We start from the raw sequence: 22,725 nt of genomic DNA on the forward strand, positions 1-22,725 counted from the left end.
AGTGGGGAAACAACATAATCTACATCAACTGATACAAAAGGAAAATAGACTGATTTACAGCTGTGGTTTGCTTAGCAACAAATAAACTCCTTCCACTTTCTGTTTATATCAGCTAATATCTAAATACATACATCTGCCTGTGCCTGCATCTCTCACATGTTTTCTTCTATCATTTTTCTTATCATACACAATCACACACACTCTCTTTCCTCAGCGGGGGAGTTGAGTGCCACCTTCAGTGTGGGCCTAATGCGGCATAAAAACGGGGCCAAGGATCTCGCTCCTCCGTCAGACAGAACATCAGTGCGACCTGCCACACATCAAGAGGAAAGGCCGGCGTGCGTGTGGCTGGCTGGCTTCCTCTTGGATGAGCATCAAGGTTAATGAAATATAGCTACATTTGGGAATTTGTTTTCTTCAAAATATGTTTGAGAGAACTGATGTAAGCTCCACTAGGAATACATCTCAGGTAGAAAGTGGTCAGAGCAGAAGCTGCTGTGGTGGCTGTTGTGTTACTCACCCCACCTGCTGTCTCTGCTGCATTAGTTCTGACCAATTTACTAAGATGTCCCTCAGGGCCTCCTCAGGGTGGAGAAAACAGGCAGCAGTAGTTTGTAGTAACTATGGCTGCGATGGATGAGATTTATTACAGCAATACCCCAATCAGCCTTAATGAAGAAGAGGAGTTAAAATACAGAACATCACCACCGTTACACTGCACTTTGACACCATTTACTCTTAGTTATTTCATGCATCTTAGGCAGATCAGCCATTTGATGTCAAGAACACAGGTCTCACAGAACAACGTTTTAAAAACTTGATAAGGACCTTGAATGCTTTCTTGTCTTTTTTTATTTATCTGTCCATCCATCCACCCCTCCCTCCCTGCCTCTTCTCCCCCGCCTCCCCCCCTTCTCCTGTTGGTGCACGTAAACCGTTCAGCATCTATCTCCAAGGTAATGTGGAATGTCACCAACAATCCTCCTGCTGCCTTCCCTCTGAAGTCAATATTGTGCCAGAAACACAAAATGTCAACGGGGAAAGTTTTCTCTGCTGCAGCCTGACCTAGAAGTCTGTGCATGCTGGTCGGGGTGATGATATGAGTGTGAGAAATGCTCAATTGTATAATTTATTGTTTAGCACAAAGGCCCCAATGGGAAATGATGACTGAAGATACATTCGTGATTACATTTTAAGGGCTTCCATAATATTCTCCATATGCTTCCACACATTGTGCCGCAGATAATTTGATGAAACATGGGAGTGTAAAACTGAGGCAGCCATGTTCAATGTGTGTGTTCATGAACATCTCTGCTCATGTCACACACACACACACACACACACACACACACACACACACACACACACACACACACACACACACACACACACACACACACACACACACACACCTTATCACCCGCCTGCAGAGCGGCCCAGGCAGCATAAAAATGGGGCCATGTCTTATATTTCTTTATAGAGGTATTTAACAATTCATTCTCCCGAGTTTTAATAGCGTCTGCCCTCTGCCTAGATATCTCCCCCCGTACACCACCAGCAGCCCACCCTTCCCTCTCCCCATCCCTCGCCTGCCGCCAAGCACGAGGCTTTTGAAAATGGATATCTATTCATTTGGTGGAAGCGTTGCCTCCGGGGGCTTTTTAGATTCTCAAAAAGCCAGACTCCTTGTGGCGAGACAGATTTCCCTCTTGTTTGTTCTCCATATGACACATAGCGTCACTCTCACTCATAAATCTTCTGCTCTTTCTCTCTGTCCTCCAGATCGGTATCACAAGAGGAAAGAAAACACCCAGATATGTCTGTGCTTGTACTCGGATCTTCTTTCAGTAGTTGTTCTGTTGTCAAGCTGTTTATTGACAGTAAAACATGCCGTTGTGTCAAGCGATGACAACAAAGCGCAACCTAGACAAGTTGAACTGTGTATACATTTGTAGAGTGCTGTGAAACAATCCAGCACCTCGCCTCTAACTATATCCAACCTTTTCTCCTGTGATGGCCAGATGGCCCTGCAGCTCGTGGAACAGATTTCTCCTAGTGTGTGCGTCTGAACAGCAGGGCCTTGTCAGTCAGATCAGGCACCCGGGCTGCACCATGCAGCCATGGTCATCATAAGAAGAGGTCTTTCCCTTTCAAAGCACATGCTTGATGTTAGCAAGCGAGAAACAAAGGCAGATGAAGGAGCACAAGAGAGAGAGCAAGTGACAGAGATTGTGCAATTGATCTGTCTTTGCCACAGCTTGCCCCGGCTTCTTTCCTCGTCGCGGGCGAGGAGGGGGTGATGGGACGCCGCACCACAGGTTTCCAACTGCAAAGCAGAGCTCAAGCTGGAATTCCTCATTAGGCTTTAAAAGGTGGAAACCAAGACGACAAACCTGGTGCATGTGGTAAGGATCAGAGTCATGGATGAGCTACCACAAGAATGATAGCCTCATCCAAAAACCAAGGACACTACCTCCTAGTGATGATGCTAAACATAGAAGTGGATCATTATTTCTTTTCTATTCTCCTCTTGGGGCCATAATCAATCCTCATGGCCCAGTTCTTCTTAAGTGTACATCTGAATGCCGACTAAGACCACAGGCAGCTTGGAATATAGAACACAATTTTTAGCCGTCATAGAAGTGTGGCTCTACTAATATCAGTTTGGTGCAGACTGAAAGATCTCTATAACTATTGGATGGATTGCCACAACATTTTGTGCAAACATTCACAGTCCCCAGAGGATGAATCTTGCTGATCCCTGACTTTCTCTCAAAAGCCACATGCAGGTCAAACCTTTCACTTATTTCAACATCTACTTGATTGTAACACATTTTGGTGCAGACATTCATGTCCCCCTCAAGATGAATCGTAATAACTTTGGTGTGCCCCTGACCTTGCACCATTATCAGGTCAAAATTTGATTGGTGAACAAACACCTGCAAAACAAATGACATGGCTCACCATTCTAATGTGGTGAACATGGACAATTTTACACCAGCTGCACATCGGCATGGTGATGCTTGACTCTCAGTCTTGGTATAAACATGCTTAGAGACTAAAAACACAGGAGTGATGATAAAGTAGCATAAATGCATCTACAGGAGATGCATAATAGACAAGTGAGATATTAAACATCCACATTGCCACAGTTATTTCCAACCACGTGCCACAACATTAAAATGAGAACATCTGTTTTTGTCCAGTAATTCACAGAAAACATAAAACTAAAATGAAATTACATAACCCAAACTTTGGTCACAGCTAACTTCATCTGTGCCCTGATTGGTTACATCTGCTGAAAGCCACTAATGCTCTTAAGCCTAAATCCAAACATTAATTTGGGAAAAGAAACCCCAGTGTTCAAGCCAAAACGAACTGAAGCCACTGAATCGTAACCACCAACCCCAGATGTTAAGCGCGACTGACTCTGAAACTCATTATCAGTCTAAATTCTCTTCATCTGATCAAACAAGCAGCGCCAGTTATGACAACATTGACGCTATCAGGGCCTGGGCCATGTGTGGCGCCATGTTTGCTGTGGTTGTAACCTGGAGACCATGCTTTCCAGGTCCCCCAAATAACCTTCATAAACCCCCCCTCTGCATGGGTTTTCTATGTGCTCTACCAGAGTTCTCTGCCTCGAGAACACAACAGTATCTTTACAGTGTTTATTCCACTGAGCCATCAATGATTGCACTGCAGGTTTTTAACACAGACTTAAGCCAGAGGGGCAATTGTTCCTTTGGAGTATCAGATATGAGACTTACTCACAGCGCTGGAACAAGTACTCAGATCCTATACTTTAGTAAAAGTACATGTACAACAATATACATACTCCCATACAAGTAAATGTCCTGAATTTATAATCCGACTGAAGTAAAAGTACGATCATCAAATTGTATTTCTAAAATCAAAAACATTATTTATTTGTTAAGAGAAACTCATCTTGTATGAAGATGATAAGTGTGAGTTTTATACTTCCGTTATTTCACATCCCATTCATATCATTTTTAGATTGATTTCCTCAGGCAATGATGCAATTATGTTGCATTATGTTGTACTGTATGTAAAAGCCCCTGCACACACATATTGTTTTTTAAGTACATCTGAGTGATGCAAGGCTGCATCATGCTCCTAGACCTACCAAGCTTTACAGAGGAATTACCATAATGTTATGTTGCTGCTTTACTTGACACTTCAAAGCTTAAAGTGACAAACATCCTATTCTTGAATGTGTCTTTAAATTATGCACAGGGCACAGGAGAGGACAGGGAGCAAGAGAAAGAATAAAAAGGTTCAGGGTGACAGCGGTTGGAGCGCGTCTAAGTCGTTTCGGTATAAATCCCCTCTGATTAACCTCCGTGGTGGAGATAAAAGCAGCGATATGCCTGAAACGACTTAATAATGTCAGGCACAGTGTAAAACACACACCAGCGGCTTTATACATTATGCACCAAAGGCCAGTAGAGGGGCTACTGCGAAAAGATAACATGACCTACCCCCGAGAGAGATGGAGAGAAAGAGGGAGACAGAGAGAGAGGGAGACAGAGAGAGAGGAAACAAACAGACAGGCACTGAAAAGAGGGTGGATGGAGACACGGGAGGAAATGAGAGGGTCAGCCATGAGGATTTAACAAGTCTATCATCTACAGTACGTAGTTGACTAAGGGAGGATGGCGGTGGAGGCCACTCCAAAGGCCCCTGAGGGCTGAGAGAGAGAGACAGAGAGAGAGAGAGAGAGAGAGAGAGAGAGAGAGAGAGAGAGAGAGAGAGAGAGAGAGAGAGAGAGAGAGAGAGACACAGACAGACAGAGATAATATTTGAATATATAATATTGACATATTATATATTCAAATATCACATAGTGAAGTATAGAAGTCTTATGAGTAATGATTTAAGTCATGATACTGAAGAGATGTATTAGCCACTTTGAAGGGACAAGCTCCCCAACATGTGTTTATTAACTGCAATGTATTGTCACTACAACATCAACAGTTGGGGGATTCCTCTGTGACTGACTTCTAGGTTGACTGCTTTCCATTGTTTATTGCTGAAATCAAACACATATAAAGCACATATACTGTCCATTAGTACTCTAACATGACCTTTTAAAGATATGGATATTTTTGGATTACAGTTGTCAGAAGTGCATATTTTGGAATTTAAAATATCTTTATATAATCGATGAACAGAACAAAACAAAAACACAAAGTAGCCTCGTTAATGGACAAGTGAAGTACTAGTCAGCATTTTCACAGAGATGCACACACATAAGAGGCTTTCCGTTAAATACACGTTTCTATTCACTCATTCCTTTAAGGAAATACATTTTCTAAACAAAAAACTCATTTTTTGCCAATAGAGAAGTTTACATTTATAGGTTTTCAAACGATAGTTACCCAGCTATATTTTATTCACTGAGTTTGAATGAGTCAGCACACAGTCGGAGGAATAAAGCTGGAGTTTTGCATTGAAGTGATTCTGACACATGTTCATCCGCCAAGTGCTCAAGGCTTGCATCCAGGCTACCCGTTTTGAGTGCGTGAATGTCAAAGAAGCTGTGGTGGACTCACACAAAACGTCCAGCTATATGCACAGTGTTCCCAGACTTCACATAATTAATTTCAGGGAGAACCTAAAATCATTTCTAAATACTTTTTAAATATTAAAAGGTCACCACCAACAACACTTTCATTTGCGTTGACCTTGTAAAGCCGGATGGAACCCGTCTCCAAGGTCTGGTCTGGTGTGTTTGCTTCAGTTTTTTCTCAGATGAATGCGTAAAAGCATTGTGTGGAGAACGCTGAGCTGGGGCAGCAGCTCCTAAAGGCAGGGCGATGCAGGTTTTATATTCAGTAAATACAGCAGCCAACACCCCACTAGTAGGGATTTGAAGTCAAATATGTGAAATAAAATGATCATAACGAATAATATTCACTAGCTGTGGTCAGAGACGGACACTGAGTTTTTAATAAAAGTCACATATTGGCATTATGTGTGCACTCAGATGCATCAGTCCGACTCTATTCTCAATCTCCCTCTCTGGAATCTGGAATATGTTTTACACCGGTCAGAGCAGAGCCACATAAATAACAACAACAAAAACCACGGTGTATGCTGTTTGGACATGTGGAGAGGCTGCAGTGACGGCTTTAAAACATTTGGGAGGACGGCAGGATCTCGCATGGCCTTTCATGTCTTGAAAGAGCAGAGCCATTCAAATGGCTCCTCTGAAGCGCTGCGATGGCTCCCTCCAAAGGGTGGGCGATTGTGTCGGCCTCTGCCCAGACTCGACGGCCGCGCCTCCATCTCTGCTGCTCTTGAAGATACCGCTGTGGCCCTTTTGGCGGGCTCGACCCTGGCAATCAGCGAGACTTCAAAACCCCGCCGCCACCCTTTGAACGGTGCCTGGGAGCGTCTGTTGCCAAGCACCGCTTTCCTCTCGGCGCGGAGATTAGAGACGCAGACGAGGGGAAACACTGGTGCATTCAGATGCTTTTCTGTCTCCTTGTCAAGCAATGCCTGTAACATAATGTACCGTCAAGGGTACAATATGCTGCTAATACCGATGCAGAAATACAACCATCTCACTACTGTACGCAAATCCAACCTCAGGCCAGCATTAATATACATCTACACTATGCAAAACAACCTCAGGGCACAGTTTACCTTACAGTGGTTAAAAAGTCAATTAACAGTGAACAATTATTAATCACAGTTACTTTTATTCCCCTGGCAGATTTATGTGTTTCATGAAAAATAATATGTTTTATGACTGAGTACTGAGACTTTTTGAGCTGGATTTTTTTGCATTGTGGCGTTTCCCTCTGAAGGAGTCATTTATCCAGCGGCCTTCCCTCTGCTGGTGACTGAGTGCGGACCAGACTCTGTGTCATGTCTGTGGGTGCAGCTGTGGCCAAAAGGCCCTACAGCCAGCCATACATCATTAGATATTGATACTTTTCCACCACAGCGCCACAGCTGACATTTGATTCATAGCTCTGGGTGCTCTTTTTGAATTGCTAACCGTCAACAAGGGATCACGGGGAAATGTCAATGTTGTGTTGGTTTGGGGCGCCTCGATGACATGCGGGAGAACGGTGAAAATAATGGAGGCAGTTGGGACAGGTAACTTTGTCTCGAGCTAATGGTCCTTTAGTGTGCGACTGTGTTTGTGTTGATGGAGGCAGGATTTGAGATAATTTATGATGACATCAATTCTTATTCAGATTTAAATGTTTATCGCTTTTGGCTTCCAGTCAATCCTGCCTCGTTTTGATGTATTCGTTTAGATCCTGAACCTTCATGGAGGCTTTGTGACAGGGTTTTGTTTGTTGGGTTGGAAAAGTACATTTTTACTTGCCTCTGTACAAATAGTTTATTATTTAATAGTGGGTAATAAATAACAACAAAGACTAAAGTTAATTCTCATGTTTAACCTTTAATTAAGTGCATTCACTTTACGCATCATTTTGCCCCATCGATAATGTGCGACTCAACGGAGATGAGAAGGAAGCGAGATGGCTTCTACTTCCATCATCAGCTCTAGAAAAAACAATGCGTTTAATTATTTTTTACAGCTTTTACTAGCCCTGTGTGGCATTTTATTTCAATTCTTGTTTTGGAGCCCTGTGTGGGCATCTGTGAGGTTAAATAATCAATGTTGGGTAAAACCACATAACTTCAGATGCCACTGATTGCGAAAAGATGACACGCTCCTCTGTGGAGTGAGAAAGTTCATCTTTCAATCCCCCTGGACAAACTGAATGCATGGATGTTAGACTCCAAACAGAGCCTTTCAGCTGACATTTTGGACATGTGATGCATTCTCCCAAAAACAGTGATATGTTCATCCTGCAGATGGTCGCTATAAGTTTACACCTGCCCTTCGGAGAACACAGCGCCGCTTCATTCTGCACTGATGTATGTGGCTTTAACAAACCTCCCCTGACAGAAGAGGCTTAAACAGTGCATGATCCCTCTCACCGCCAACCGCTGTGCATACACACACAGCCTGCGCGACACAATATAATATGCACTTCACAGCGCGCGGATTAAATGAATGCAAATAACCGCTTGAGAAAGGCTTTTCAGCATGCCAGAGAAATCAGTCTGTGGCCCCTACTCTTTTAACATTTACTAAAAATCCATCACATACCGTTTGCAGAGTAAGCAGAACGACAGATAGACTAACAAATAACACATTCACATGCTTTCTTTTGTCAACCTTTTTTTCTTCTTCTTTTCCTGCCAAACCTTCCAAGTGCTTACTTCATAAGCTCCTGCAGCAGGCCAGCAGAGAGAGCAGGAGAGGCATGACAATAGACTGAAAGAAGAGTCAATATCGAACTGAGAAGAAAAAGAAAGGCAAAGAACACTGAAGGTCTGTACCTATTGTGTGCGTATGTGCGGGTATGTTGTACTTTTAAGTCCTTTTGAAAAGTACACCACTACTCGGTGCCGTCTGATGCGTCAGACAGTTGAATCTAATGAATGCGTGTCAAGCTACTGAGCATTGTACCGGAGATTTAACTAGCCGTTTTCTTTATTCTTTTTTTCCCGCTTCCCTGCATAATGCTTTGTTGCTATATGAGAGAGTGAGGTGACGAGTGATCAGAAAAAGAAACGGACACAAATGAGTGGTTCACCTCAAGACAGGGAGATCATCGTCTCTCCACCTCCACAATCTGTGGACGCATCGTCCTTAATCGCCTTAATAACAGCACGGAGAGAAAGCGCTGAATGTGAGCTCTGCAGGAGCGCCCGGCCGTTTGCGTGGAGTAGCTGCCACATCCAGACAAGCCAACGCTGTAAAAGTGTTTCTATGAAGTGGTTCAGAGGGGAAGATGCTTGACGCAAGTGGGAGGAGAAAAGAGAGAAAGAGTGTTGTGTACATACACGCCTATAGATGACAGCACAGTCGGTGCATGTTGTATAGGTAAGCGTGTGTGCTCATGCATACCGCTATGAGTGCCACCTGATTATAGGCGAACACGTGTGAGTTTTAGAGAACTGACATGAGCTAATGCAACTTGTCACAATGCTCAGTGCTGACATATCACGCAGCATCCATCCATCCATCCATCCATCGTCTACCGCTTATCCGGGATCGGGTCGCGGGGGCAGCAGCTCCAGTAAGGAACCCCAATCTTCCCTTCTCCGGGCCACATCCTCCAGCTCCGACTGGGGGATCCTGAGGCGTTCCCAGGCCAGTGAGGAGATATAATCTCTCCACCGAGTCCTGGGTCTTCCCCGGGGTCTCCTCCCAGCTGGACGTGCCTGGAACACCTCCCTAGGGAGGCGCCCAGGTGGCATCCTTACTAGATGCCCGAACCACCTCAACTGGCTCCTTTCAACGTAAAGGAGCAGCGGCTCTACTCCGAGTCTCTCACGGATGGCTGAGCTTCTCACCCTATCTCTAAGGGAGACGCCAGCCACCCGTCTGAGAAAACCCATTTCGGCCGCTTGTACCCGTGATCTCGTTCTTTCGGTCATGACCCAGCCTTCATGACCATAGGTGAGGGTAGGAACGAAGATCGACCGGTATATTGAGAGCTTTGCCTTCTGGCTCAGCTCTCTTTTCGTCACAACGGTGCGGTAAAGTGACTGTAATACCGCCCCCGCTGCGCCGATTCTCCGGCCAATCTCTCGCTCCATTGTCCCCTCACTCGCGAACAAGACCCCGAGGTACTTGAACTCCTTCACTTGGGGTAATGGCTCATTCCCTACCCGGAGTAGGCAATCCACCGGTTTCCTGCTGAGAGCCATGGCCTCAGATTTGGAGGTGCTGATCCTCATCCCAACCGCTGCACACTCGGCTGCGAAACCGATCCAGTGAGTGTTGAAGGTCACAGACCGATGATGCCATAAGGACCACATCATCTGCAAAGAGCAGCGATGAGATCCTCAGGTCACCGAACTGCAACCCCTCTCCTCCACGACTACGCCTCGATATCCCATCCATGAACATCACGAACAGGATTGGTGATAAAGCGCAGCCCTGGCGGAGGCCAACATTCACGGGAAACGAGTCCGACTTACTGCCGAGTATCCGGACACAACTCTCGCTTTGGGCGTACAGGGATTGGATGGCCCTCAAAAGTGACCCCCTCACCCCATACTCCCGCAGCACCTCCCACAGTATCACCCGGGGGACCCGGTCATACGCCTTCTCCAGATCCACAAAATACATGTAGACCGGATGGGCGTACTCCCAGGCCCCCTCCAGGATCCTTGCAAGAGTAAAGAGTTGGTCTGTTGTTCCACGACCAGGACGGAATCCGCATTGTTCCTCTTCAATCAGAGGTTCGACTACCGGCCGAACCCTCCTTTCCAGTACCTTGGAGTAGACTTTACCAGGGAGGCTGAGAAGTGTGATACCCCTGTAGTTGGCACACACTCTCTGGTCCCCCTTTTTAAATAGGGGAACCACCACCCCGGTCTGCCAACCCCTAGGCACTGTCCCAGACTTCCACGCAATGTTGACGAGCACGTTAGAAGAAAAAACAAAAAAACTGTTTTTTTAAAATGTAGGAGACTAAGCCCTTACAAATAACGCATGTGAAGAATATATATTTTATTAAGTGAGGAGAACCGACACCAACGTTTCCCTGGCAGATCATTGGTTCTAGTCCAGTGAAAACCATGCATCTCCAAATGTCAGCTTCTGTTTTCAGTCAGGACAATGCGTTTCAGGTTTGTTTACAGTTACAGTATAATCTTTATTATTTGAATGAAATAAATGTATTTACATTGTGTAATTATCTTTTCATTGTTAGTGGGGGAGTCTGCCTTTCCGTGCTGGATTCAAATTGTCTGCCAACGTACGAGAAAGATTGACAGAAAACAGGAAATGTGTAATCCAGCGTTGCTGTTTGTAATTGTATCTCATTGATATCAGAGCTGTATTAAGCTGCTGATGCTAACCTACCCTTGCTACTGCTGCTATTTTATATGATTGTATTCAACTGGCAAAACAAAAGGGGGCTTTTATTGTGAAGTAGTCACAGGAAATGCATAGTATTAGTGCTAACAGAAATCATTCATAAAAAAATGAATTGACAAATATTTTATTTATTTTTTTCGCATGTTTTTAACAGCGGATCAGTTTTAAATACTGCAGGGAGCAATAGAAGAAGAAAGTAAAATCACAGTAAGCCGTTAGCAAGCTAAGCAACTTCTATTACTGCACCATGCTGTGGTGTGGAAAGGTACTCGTGCCACGCACAGCATGTAATCAGATTGTGGTCTCTTATATATAGAAAGAAGGCAGATTACTGACTTCTATATTAAAACATCTTTGTGTGTTGTAGTTTTAAACTTCCACGGGTGTCGCCAAATCAACCAATGCTGAAATGTTAAGGATTATAACTTAAAAAGGAGAATCGTCTCAGCCTATAAAAGGAAAACTTTGTGCTCTAGTTTTATTGAAAAATTGATAAATCGCCAAATATGGAGATAGATAGCTTACACAGGAGAGTGTTGCTACGCTAACACCTGACTAATCCCTCATGGTATTTCTGTTTGTTTGCCCCTACATTCATTAAACTAAATTCTGTTTACTTTGTATTTCCCCTTCACTGTCCTGTCCTACGTTGTGTATACCTCTATATTGCATGTGAACCTGTTCCGGTGGGTGACAAGTGAAGAAACCTGGAAACACACTCGCACAGAATACGTCACACATCACTAGCATGTTTTAAGACGACTTTGGTTCATCGCCTTGGTGCATAAAACTCTCCTCGTCAACCTATATGCGTTTGTCTGCAACCGTGGGGTTTCCTTTCTCCATCAGCAGGAACAGTGCTAGTTAATCATTCCGCGTGGAGAGTGCAAGACGGGGCTGGAAATTCAGCCGGGATGCAGAGACAGGAAACAGGGCGGCGGGAATGCATTTGTTATGTACCTGCTGACGTACAACCAGGTGGTAAAGCAATGGTAGAAATGTATTAAAAGTCAGAGCGTGTGCACTGGCAGTTAAAGTTATATGCAACTGTGAGGACAACTCTGCCTGTGCTATTAGTAATTTATCATCTTTTTACCAAATGTGATGGATAAGTGCAGCAAGCTGGGTCAAACCTTTCTTAGTTTAAAAGCTTAACAGTCACCGGGACTGAAAACTTCTCCTTTCAGCCTCTGACTAAAGCATATGATAACTATTCATGCTGTGAGCCTTGGATCTCCCCCCTCCCCATATAACACAATCTGTCAAAGCTTTATCACTCTCTCTGTGAAGCCAATCGAATGGCTAATCAGCCCGTCTACCCAGAAGACTTTGTTCTAAAGTTCACGCTGCTGAGATATCTTGAAGCTGTGTGTAGGAGCCACCTCTGTGATTTATTGGTACAAATGTACTAAGGGCATGATTTGCTCTAGCCTCCAGAATGGCTCTTATTTGATCCGCTAAGTGCTTTGCGAGGAGACGGCGTCGGGCAAAGATATTATGACTCATGGCAACCCTGCCTGTCATCTGTATGCAGAGTTCAGCACTTCCTGTATCGGAGGGGAAGAAGTGCCATCAAAAGGTCACCCCAGAAACATCCCTCTGTGACAATGACAACGGAGACGGTATTAACAGGCAGCTTCGGGCCCGCCTCTCAAATTTAGAGGTGACGCCTGTGACCTGAATCAGCAATTCAGCTGTTCTGGAAGCAATTGTAAAAAAAAAAAAAAAAAAAGGAAATGGGCTGATAATAGCAGAGGAAGTAAGAAGTTCAGGAAGGGTTCAGCTGCATCTATTTTGTGCATTCATATTCCTCTAATTTGGCAGAGCTCAGCTATCGCGAAGGGGAACTCGGGCACGGAGAAATGCTGCTACACGGACTGAAAACTATGAAATATTGCATCTATTTCCCTGCAGTTTTACACACACACACACACACACACACACACACACACACACACACACACACACACACACACACACACACACACACACACACACACACACACACACACACACACACACCTGAACAAATGTACAAAATATGTGGGGAGAACCCTAACACAGGGGGTGAAAACCATCATGTAAACATTATGCGTTCCATATATGACCTCTGTGTTTCCTCTTATTGCCCGGTGGGATAACATAAAAATACATGAAGATGTAGAAGGGGCTCCATCCATAACCCAATGGACAGTGGTTCCAGGCACAGCGCAGGCCTTAACTAGCTGGCTGTTGTATACTCATGGGCAGGCAGGTTGATATATGAGGGCTGAGGACATGAGGTCTTCCCAGAATGCTAAACTCTCTTTCCCTCCCCCCTCCCTCTCCCCGCTGTGCCCTGCAACCAATCTGACGCCTAATTAATCCTGAAGGTCTTTTGTTCCGCTGAGGTTTCCTCTCTTTCCCCCCACTGCACTCCATCCATCCTCACCTCCCTCGCTCCCCCCACAGCCTGCCTCTCATCACCCCTCCTGCACCACACACCTACACACACACACTCTCATACATACACCTTATTCCAGCCTCCCCTATTTTGTTCCTCCCAAGGGAGGCACGGTACAGTCCCAGAGAGCAGGACAGAGTTAACAGATGTTGAGCTTTTTCTTTTTTCCATGTCTACGTGGGTATTTAGTCCAGACACAAATGTACGACCGTTACATGTATTCCCAGTATTCTACTAGTTATTCTCATATGGGACACATTTCATGGTTTTCACTATGCTACTATGTGGATACACTGGACACAATAAGTGTCCAATGACAACTGCTCTTATTTCTTTAAGCTAAATATGAGGCTACAGCCAGCAGCTAGTAAGCTTAGCATTAAGACTGGAAACAGCTAACCTGGTTTTGTCAAAAGTAAAAAAACTAAAATATGTACAAAAAAACAAATGTGCAAAAGGGGGTTCTTTGTCTGGAGCAGTTGCCAGGTAACTAAAAGAGCATTTCCTTGTTTAAGCATGCCATCACCGTACATAGTGATTTCCTTTCTGTATTGTTGATCAATTGTTGTGCAATGTGTCAGATGTGATGAAGAAACTAGTTTGAATCAATACAGGTATTACCAGACTGATGCAAAGGTGAGTATTTTTAACATAGCAGCCTTATAAAAAATAATAATACCCCATACCCCATATTCCATCCCGCAGCCAAGTGGAGCATATCAGCAACACAAGCCATGTTGCCTCAGCTATGGAAGCCTGGGGAGGAAGACCCCGGGGAAACATCTACAGAGGTTTGGGAGGCCCAGAGGATCCAAGTGATCAGCCAGGCATGTGAGTAAGTGGAGAGGGACCGTCGCTGGCAAGGGATGTGTGTCTATGTCTGTGTAGCAGAACAGGACGGATTATGGACTTTTTGTTTTGAGGAAATAATATGGTGGCATGGCTGATTATTAGTTTGCAAAAATAACACAGCAACTAAGAGGTCTGGTATAAATTCAGGAAGCCTTGACAGAGCAACAACAAACTGGTAGACTAATTGCTATAGCTAAAGAACTCATTTATGATCAGAACGCTATAATCTGCTATAATATTTAAAAAACAACCACTTTATTTAATACTGTAAATGGAATAATCAATCATCAGTATACATAAATCATAGGTCATTTATTTTTTCCTTTCCTCCTCCTCCTCTGAACTAAACAAGGAACTAAATTATGTGGCGTATTTGAAACCAAATGACAACTGCTTTTGAAATGCAATTGTCAAAGTGAAACAACTTCTCAGAGTTGTTTCACTTTGTATACACTGTGATCTCTGCTGTTTGTGAATGAAAAGAAAAGGCCACTGATCTACTGATTGTTGAGGCAGCCATGATGTGCGTGTCAGCAACGTTTAGCACTGACAAACTCAGCTGATAGTACCTGTATCATCAGGAAAGGGAACTTTTTCGTCACCTACAACAATCGTAGAGGAACTAAATTTAGTCACTGGATCCTCCGGTTGAAATGCAGGTTTAGTTCCTGAGTTCCTCAAAAGACTCTTGGTCCCCTGGGAAAGGTCTTGTGGTGGAAAAGAGACCTTCTGTCTGCTGAGCCAGACCGCCAAGAGGAACGATTGTGATATCAGACACTAAGTGTCAGCTGATGCTGATATGATCGATATTATGCAGTTTGATAGAATATTTACGGCTTAATTTATACCACAAAATCCGTTTTTCTTCTTTGTGTCTGAAATGTCAGTTCTAATATCCCAGGTACGAATATTGTTTTGACAGCTTAATAAGAGTGTACTCCATAGATAACAGAGTATATTAAAGATAAGTACTCATGTAAAAGAGCTGTAGATAAAACAGCGAATTGTGTGCTATGCGTATGTTAGGGTTTAAAACAATACTTTGGTGCCCCATCTGTTCATCTGCTTACTGTACGTCACCGTGTTGTCTTCATGAACAATCTGATCTCCCAGCTGCGATGCATGCTGATTTGGGCGTGTGCACGTCTCCATTCAGCGTGTATGACAGCACGGCCCATTGCTCCAGGCTGGAAGGTCATTTAAAGGCCAGACATCCAGACCTCTCCTCGTCTCTCTTCCCTCCTCTTCCCCTCTCTCCTGCCTGAGAGCCAGAGATAAACCTACACATGCCAGCCACACAGGACCAATAGTCATGATTTATCGGAAGCCATTTGGTACCTGAACGCCTATGAAATTGTAATGAACTTCATTATGCTTTTAATGAAGTGTGAGAGGTTCTTCAGAAACGATTATAGCCGTGCTCCGGCTCACAGCTAGGGGCTATAGAGGGGAAAGGAGGAGGGAGAAAGAAGGAAAGGGAGGAATGGAGGACTGTCACAAACAATGAAGACTTCGTAGGATAGTGTAGGGCGAGCAGAGGTGCAGACAGGAGCGCCACGCTTCCTTGGAATAGATTACAGGGGCGTTCACTGTATATGCGAGGTGACTTGACCCAACCAACTCCATTTCAGTTCCTCCCTGCCAAGGGATTTTCCCTCAAAGCTGCATGCTGACGCGGTACATTAGATTCAACAGCCTACAGTCTCATAGGTCATATTTTGCATACATATTAGACAGTTGAGGAGGATTCTAACCTTTCCATGTACAGGGTGCTCCTATTCAGACAGGGAAACATTATTGTTCAGTAATTTCACACACAAATCTCCACTCTCCCATACTGCTTTTTCTTTAAATACCACATGATGAGGTAAGTGGCTGCTAAAAGGGCACACTGACAGTCCAGAAGCAAACAGGATTTCTGCTCGTATTGTTATTGTACGCTAAGTGACACTTTGTAATGAGATACTTGGTGGATGCATATAAGGTTTTCCTTTCTCGCTCTCATTAACAAAGGTCAAGAGATCAGGATTTCTTTTAAAAATAGCAACTCGTGCTGGTGTTCTTTAGAATATAAATCCAGTTTATTTGCATAGTTTTGGCCACTTTTTCAGTTCCAATACGATTTTAATATTGAGTTCTGGGCTGCACCTCCATTATCAAAATAGTCCCATTTTAACTGGAAAAAAATAAAGTAAAATCACTTATTTTTAATCGTTACTGACATTTTTGCACCAGAAATGTTGATATTAATAAAACAAAGTACACTTTGAAGTTAACGTTGCACAATACATTTTCGGTGATCGTTCAAATCTTTTCCTTTGTTTTCTCTTCCACATGAGTTCAGCTTAACCTTTGCTTAAAATCTGTTTAATTATTTGTTTCCTAATCCTTGAACCTCATGCCGTCAAGTTCTCACATCTCAGCTTTCTACTCAGTGAGTATTATCGATACGATGATGACTAAAACCACACAATTAAGAATCCATTAACTAAAAACACCCAGTTAGAAACATTCAACGGCAAGAGGCGTTTTGTTTGACTGCGTCAGTAGAAGGTGATGAATGCAGATGTTATCAGTCTATTTGCACTGCACCACTTACGGTGATCATCACAGCTGATCCTGTGGGTCCAGCCTGCTGTGGTGGCTGTCACTTTGTGTGTATCTGTCACCATCATCATGTCCACATGCTGAGACTGTAACACTATCTGCAAGGTATCGGAAGCTGTTAATCAACTCCTCTCGAATGTGTTGTTCACACCTCTCTCCCTCTCTCTCTGACTTGGTGGATTTCCATCTAAGACAGGGCGCTTGGCTGGGCGATCGCTGTAACTAATTTGTTGTGGCAATATTAATTAATGATCAGCCTGTCACAGCTGTTTATATTGAGACAGATTAGAAGTGGGAGAGATTAGACAAAGAAAACAATCTGCGAGAGGCTCAGCGGCTGACAGGGGTCACCTTCACGTGTCTGAAATCATATTCAATTTGCCGAGGCGGAGGCAGGGAAATTACTGCACTTGACCAGTGTGTATCCTTCTCTATCTGTGATGGTTCACATTAAGAGATAACTAAATCAATTCATTTTTGAACTGCAATAAACTAAAAAGGTCATTTACAGTCGTATTTGATCTCAGCTGAAAAATGTAAGTATTCAGTTGCATTTTATACGTATGCTGGCTTTTTCATTTGCAGCTTTCTCTCCTCCATTAACCCTAATTGCCATTATACTCTGCCACAAAGCGCATTTCCCTATTCAAATAGACCTTAATCCAAGGTGGCAGAGCGCGTCCCTGACCACTGACCTCCGTACTGTCATTCCACGTGGACCTGCTGACTCTGTGCCTTCCCAATACTGCACACAAGTCTCAGGCTCAGTTGACTTGGCAACAACGCAGTGCATTGTGACGGCGAGGGGAGATTAAGTGGCCAATCAAGGCCTGAACAGTGGCATAATCATTCCACTTGGTAAAATGGGTGTCAGGATTAGGCACTTTCTCACTTCACTGTGCAAGCTTTAATAGGGCAAAGACATTTTCTGATAACTAAAGTGCTGTGGGTACAATTAAAGAACAGCTTCCTCCTGATTGCTTAATAATAAAGACTAAAAGTTAGGTTTAGAGGCAAATTTATCTCTAAAATCAGAGACTATACAAAAATGATTAGGTGCAGAGGGGGGTCAGAAAAGTATTGTATATTTAATTGTTCCTGAAGGTTGAATAGTTTTTGGGAGAGCAGGGGATTATTATTCTCACAATTCCATTTTATTTTTAATTTTTGTGACATTTAAAAAAGAAAATCAAATACATACGTACATGATGGTTTTTCATGTGTGGGATAGAGGTGCGATTTAGTTATATGTGGATGATATGGGGAAGCAACGCTGTCTCCAAGAAATGAGGTTTTATGCGAAACAAGTATATGTTAGAGGAAACGTTATGCTGCCCAAATGAAATTCTTATAATAATATAATAACCATAAAGGAATGGTGTTACCGTAATTATCATTTCTACACATACTAAACTTGTCAAATGCAAACAATGATTTGTATTTGATTTCTGCCAAAATATGTGATCTTGCAATAATATCATCTACAGCATTATCTTTATAGTTACGTTGAGACACTAAGCTTTTACAGCCTTAACCAAACCACAGAGACTCAGGATGTGAACCCTAGTCTCTCTGGTGTTAAGAGCTTTTGTACGCCCACTAGAGATGTGCAAACAACTCCGACGTTATCCAAAATCATATGTGCGCATAAATCATCCACCCACCAGCGACCGGAGGGAATTATTTTTGCCAATTAAGAGACCTGCAGCAGCATGGACGCTCTACCGGTTCCTGTGTTTGCAGATCTCACAAGAGTGTAAAAAATCAGACAAATTGGTCTTGAAAAAAATAATTTTCTCCTGATTTGTCTGTCTGAAAAATGCGATTTTAGAACATATGTGGCTTGTGAAAATGGATCCAATATTTAAAACATAGAGCGAGGGAATGGGTCATAATCTGCTCAGGTTCACTTCTACTATTGGAGTTAATAGACTCATGCCCCTCGTCTCCTACAGAGGTGTGCCGGTGGCAAAACCCTCTTCCTGAACTACTTCTCAAGATGTGCTGTTGAGCAAGGCCGTTCATTTCCAGCAGCACCAAGAGAGCTGCTAAATGTAGAAGACTGCTGTTGTACCGGGTATCTCTCAGCTATGAGTAAGTAGAGTGAAGTCAGTGTAATGCAGGATATCTCTGAAGAATACATTCTCAGTTGATTTCCCTGGATAAATAAAGGTTAAATGAAGGAATAAAAGAAATAAAGTCCTTGCTGGAAGATAAATAGCTCTTTAATGTCAAGCAGACTGTGGGCCAATGCCTCATTTCTGGTATGATTGTTAAAAGTCAATTCCCATCGACATGAGCGTAGGAGGGATGGAGGAAAGTATGGGCTATATTACTGCAGGAAAGAGTCCGTTGCATGTGTGGATGTGCACTAGTATGCTCGTCTTGTCACTCTCGCTGTTATATTCCTTCGTATGTATATGAAACAGAATACAGCACCATGCAGTTCCCGTGAGTTTAAATATTTCATTGGGTAGATGAATTCTGGAGCTACCAGCCTTCCTGTTACACTAAGGCCAAGTTTGAAAGACTAACGCTGCTCTTAATCCTTATGTTATGCTCTGTTCAGTAAATGCAATATCCTCATATTACTATCCCGTCTTCCCCTTCTTCTTGTCTGGTTCCTTACTGCTTTTAAATTAAGTAGTCAATTATAGGGTCATCAAACTTAAAACAAAAATGTCAGATACTACCTTATGATTCTAAGTTCAGGAAAGGGGTTGATGCCATATACTGTGTCATTAACATCTTCTCAACAAAGCTTTATCCTGCAACAGGTACAGCCAGAGGGAAAAGAGAAGGGAGCAAGGTGCCACACATAATTTGGCACACCACCATAACATTTGCATTACCCACAGGCTACAGCTGGCAACCGCCCCCACATTTACGCTTCACATCTGCAGTGTAGTCAAGCACTGCCCATGCAATCAGTGCTTGGCAGGAAGGTTGGCTTGCATGCAAACATAGAAAGAGTGTGTGTGAGCTGGAGAGTTTTTAAAGTCCCACAACAGTTCAGACATGTACCCCACACCCACCAACACATGCCTGGTCGCATGTTTATTTCCACATGCATGCATACATACATATTGTTTGCACTTTTGTCCTTTACAAATGAAAATGAAATGCCTCTCGAGCCTGGCAGAAAGCACGGCTGACTTTCAAGAAATTCCACAAGCGAGTGCTTTCTGGAACTAAACGGGTGCGGCAAATCCTCTTAAAATCCTTTTAGATACCGTGGCAGCAGGGAGAGAAAGAAAAAGTTTCTCCTAGGGAAACGTGCAGGTTTGTTGGGTTGATGTCGCGCTCTGGGGAAGGACACTCTCGCCAGTTTATTTCTTCAAGGCTGGAAAAGAATGTTAATACGACACATACCCTACAGGTTGCGCAGAAGCATCATATGGTGGTGTGTGTGTCGACGGAAGGCTTCATGGAGAGACTTTGGATGTGTATGGCTTAATATTTCCATTCAAGACACAGTATTGTGTTGTATTAGGGCAGTGGAGGGAACAGTTTCACTTTCCGCTGCCAATATGCCAGTGACCTGGACAGCGCGGAGGTGAGGTTCTTCACTATGCAAACAATAGTAAACAACTAAAGTCAGTGTGACTATCTACTCAGGGCAGTTTTACTTTAGATGAAATTCTTCAGCTGAAATTAAGTTTTAAATGTTTAAAATGCCAGCCAATCCAGCTACTATGTCTTTAGGCTCTCCAATTTCATCAAGTTTCTCAAAAACTAGTTTCCTGGCTCTGATTGCTATTTACATATTTGGGTAAATGAGCATGGGATCAGGCTCGGTGGTTTGTTTGACGATTTGCTCTTTCGCTTTTCTATCTCCTTTGGGCAACAGATTGAATTAATGTTTGTAGACACTGTGATGCCACACATGAGGAAACAGGAGATCTTGCAAAATTACAAAAACTCTCCCAATTACAGCTCTACAAACACATACGACTCTGGGAAAAAAATGTAATTTGGGTGGCAAGTCAGATTTCTCGTGTCAGAGGCACAAGGACAATAATTACCTTAATTTACATGCTTTTCTATTTAAATAGACCAACAAACGGATAATGTTTATTCAAGACGCAGGATTTGCAGAACACACACAAATGCACCCACAAACACAGGCACACATATTTGTGATCTGTATTTTCATTATACGCACATTTTTGTGACACAAGGTAAATGCCAGCTTGCTTACACATATCTTTATCAGCACTGCCACCATTTACCCTACTAGCCCTCTTTTAAGCTCCTATCTCCTTTCCTCCTTAATTACTTGTTGGAAGGTGGTTGGCTTTCCACTGCACGCCTGCTGTTTTGGTCATTACAGGCCCCTGTAGGAAGTCAAGTAGCTGCCAAAGAAGCTTAGCATAAGACTGGCGCTGGGGATGTGTCTGCACTCACCTGGGGTAAATGAGGACAGCTCTTCCTGCTGGCTTTGAGGCCTGTTCTACCCTCAGGTGCTGTCCTGATGTTGAAGAGGGCCTGAAGAGCACACTGGGCTGCCTGGGTCTTGGCCAGCTTCTTGCTGCGACCGCAGCCCTCAAATATCCGCCCGTCCACACGCACCGCCATCACAAAGCTACGCAGCCGTCTGCCTTCGGCTCGCTCCGAAAGGCAGGCGTAGCGCAGGCCCGGTCGGAGCTCATTGAGCATTGCCACGGGGCTCTTAGGGGCATCTGGCTCTGGAACAATCCCACCTAGCCTCTGCTGAGCCTGCACCATCAGGTCCAAGGTATGGCGAAGCAACCGTCCATGTCTCAGTAGCTCACTCGATAGAAGCTCGCTCTCTACTGCTGAGTTGCAGAGCGAGAGGCCATCGGAGCACGCCGCAGACTCAAATTCCTTGAACAGTGTTTCAGGGAAGTCTGCCTGATCCGACGTGAAGTCAGCCGAAGGGTTTGAGATGTTTCCCATAGCCAGGTGGGCCTGAGGAGCATTGGGGAACTGGATGAAGGATTTGAGGGCCAGCTCGGCAGCCCTCATCTTGGCATTCTTCTTTGTGGGGCCCGTGCCCTCGAAGGTCAGCCCGTTCACCTCCACAGCGATAGAGAAGACAGGAGCGTGGACCGGGCCAGTCTGGGACACCATGCGATACTGAAGGCCCGGCCGCAGCTCATTGAGCTGCACCAAAGCATTCTTTGGTGCTTCAGACCAGGACAGTTTCTTATAGATCAGGCGGAGTTGACACAAGTGTCCGTTGTTGTCCTCCTCCAGTGGCCGTTTCCTCTTCAGACCAGAGCTGCCACTTCTTGCAGAGTCGGAGCAGAAAAGCGACTGGCACTCTGCAGATCCTATGGAGCGATCCTCTAAATTACCAATGTTACGGTTTTCCTTTACCTCGGCACTGCTGGTACCTGAAATAAAAACAGCAAAAACTGAAAATGTCAAAGTGATAACAAACAGACAGAGAAAAAAGAAGTCATTACTGTGACACACATTTATCCTGGCTGAACAAAATGAATCAAGGAAAAACTCCCAGGCAAGATTGAGCTACTCGATACACAATGAAATGGTAATGAACAAATCTACAATCATCTCCCTGAGCTGAGCCCACTTCATACCACAGGGCTCTATCACATTTAAGTGTTTTAAAATACAAATACAAATCCCCAAAAAATGCCGATGTTATCTGCCAAATCATTCTGTAATCTGGCTCCAAATTGGTTCTGAATCTGTGTTGTAAGTGAGAAACATTGGTCCCTGTGGCCAATGCAAGGCACCAATCCTATTTGTAATGGGGGTGGGGATCACATTGTGTGGCAGACATTCCAAGAAAGGATGAAATGTCTGTAACCCGCTTTATTTCACACTTCTATCCTCTGTGAGAGCAAAGTCTGAACAGCTGTTATACACTCTTCAAACCTAGTTA

At 43.9% G+C, this 22,725-nt stretch overlaps 1 protein-coding gene across 8 annotated transcripts in view; it reads right to left on the reverse strand.

Annotated features, from left to right (window-relative positions):
• Nucleotides 1–22,725, reverse strand: part of adarb2 (adenosine deaminase RNA specific B2 (inactive)) — a 210,574-nt gene that overhangs the window by 48,064 nt on the left and 139,785 nt on the right. For all 8 annotated transcript variants that reach the window (XM_029457350.1, XM_029457347.1, XM_029457351.1 and 5 more), the window contains exon 3: nt 21,258–22,210. In XM_029457350.1, coding sequence (XP_029313210.1) covers nt 21,258–22,210 — 953 coding nt within the window. The remainder of the gene's footprint in view (nt 1–21,257; nt 22,211–22,725) is intronic.

The sequence above is a fragment of the Cottoperca gobio genome, chromosome 20, assembly GCF_900634415.1.
Source record: "Cottoperca gobio chromosome 20, fCotGob3.1, whole genome shotgun sequence".
Lineage (NCBI taxonomy): Eukaryota > Metazoa > Chordata > Actinopteri > Perciformes > Bovichtidae > Cottoperca > Cottoperca gobio.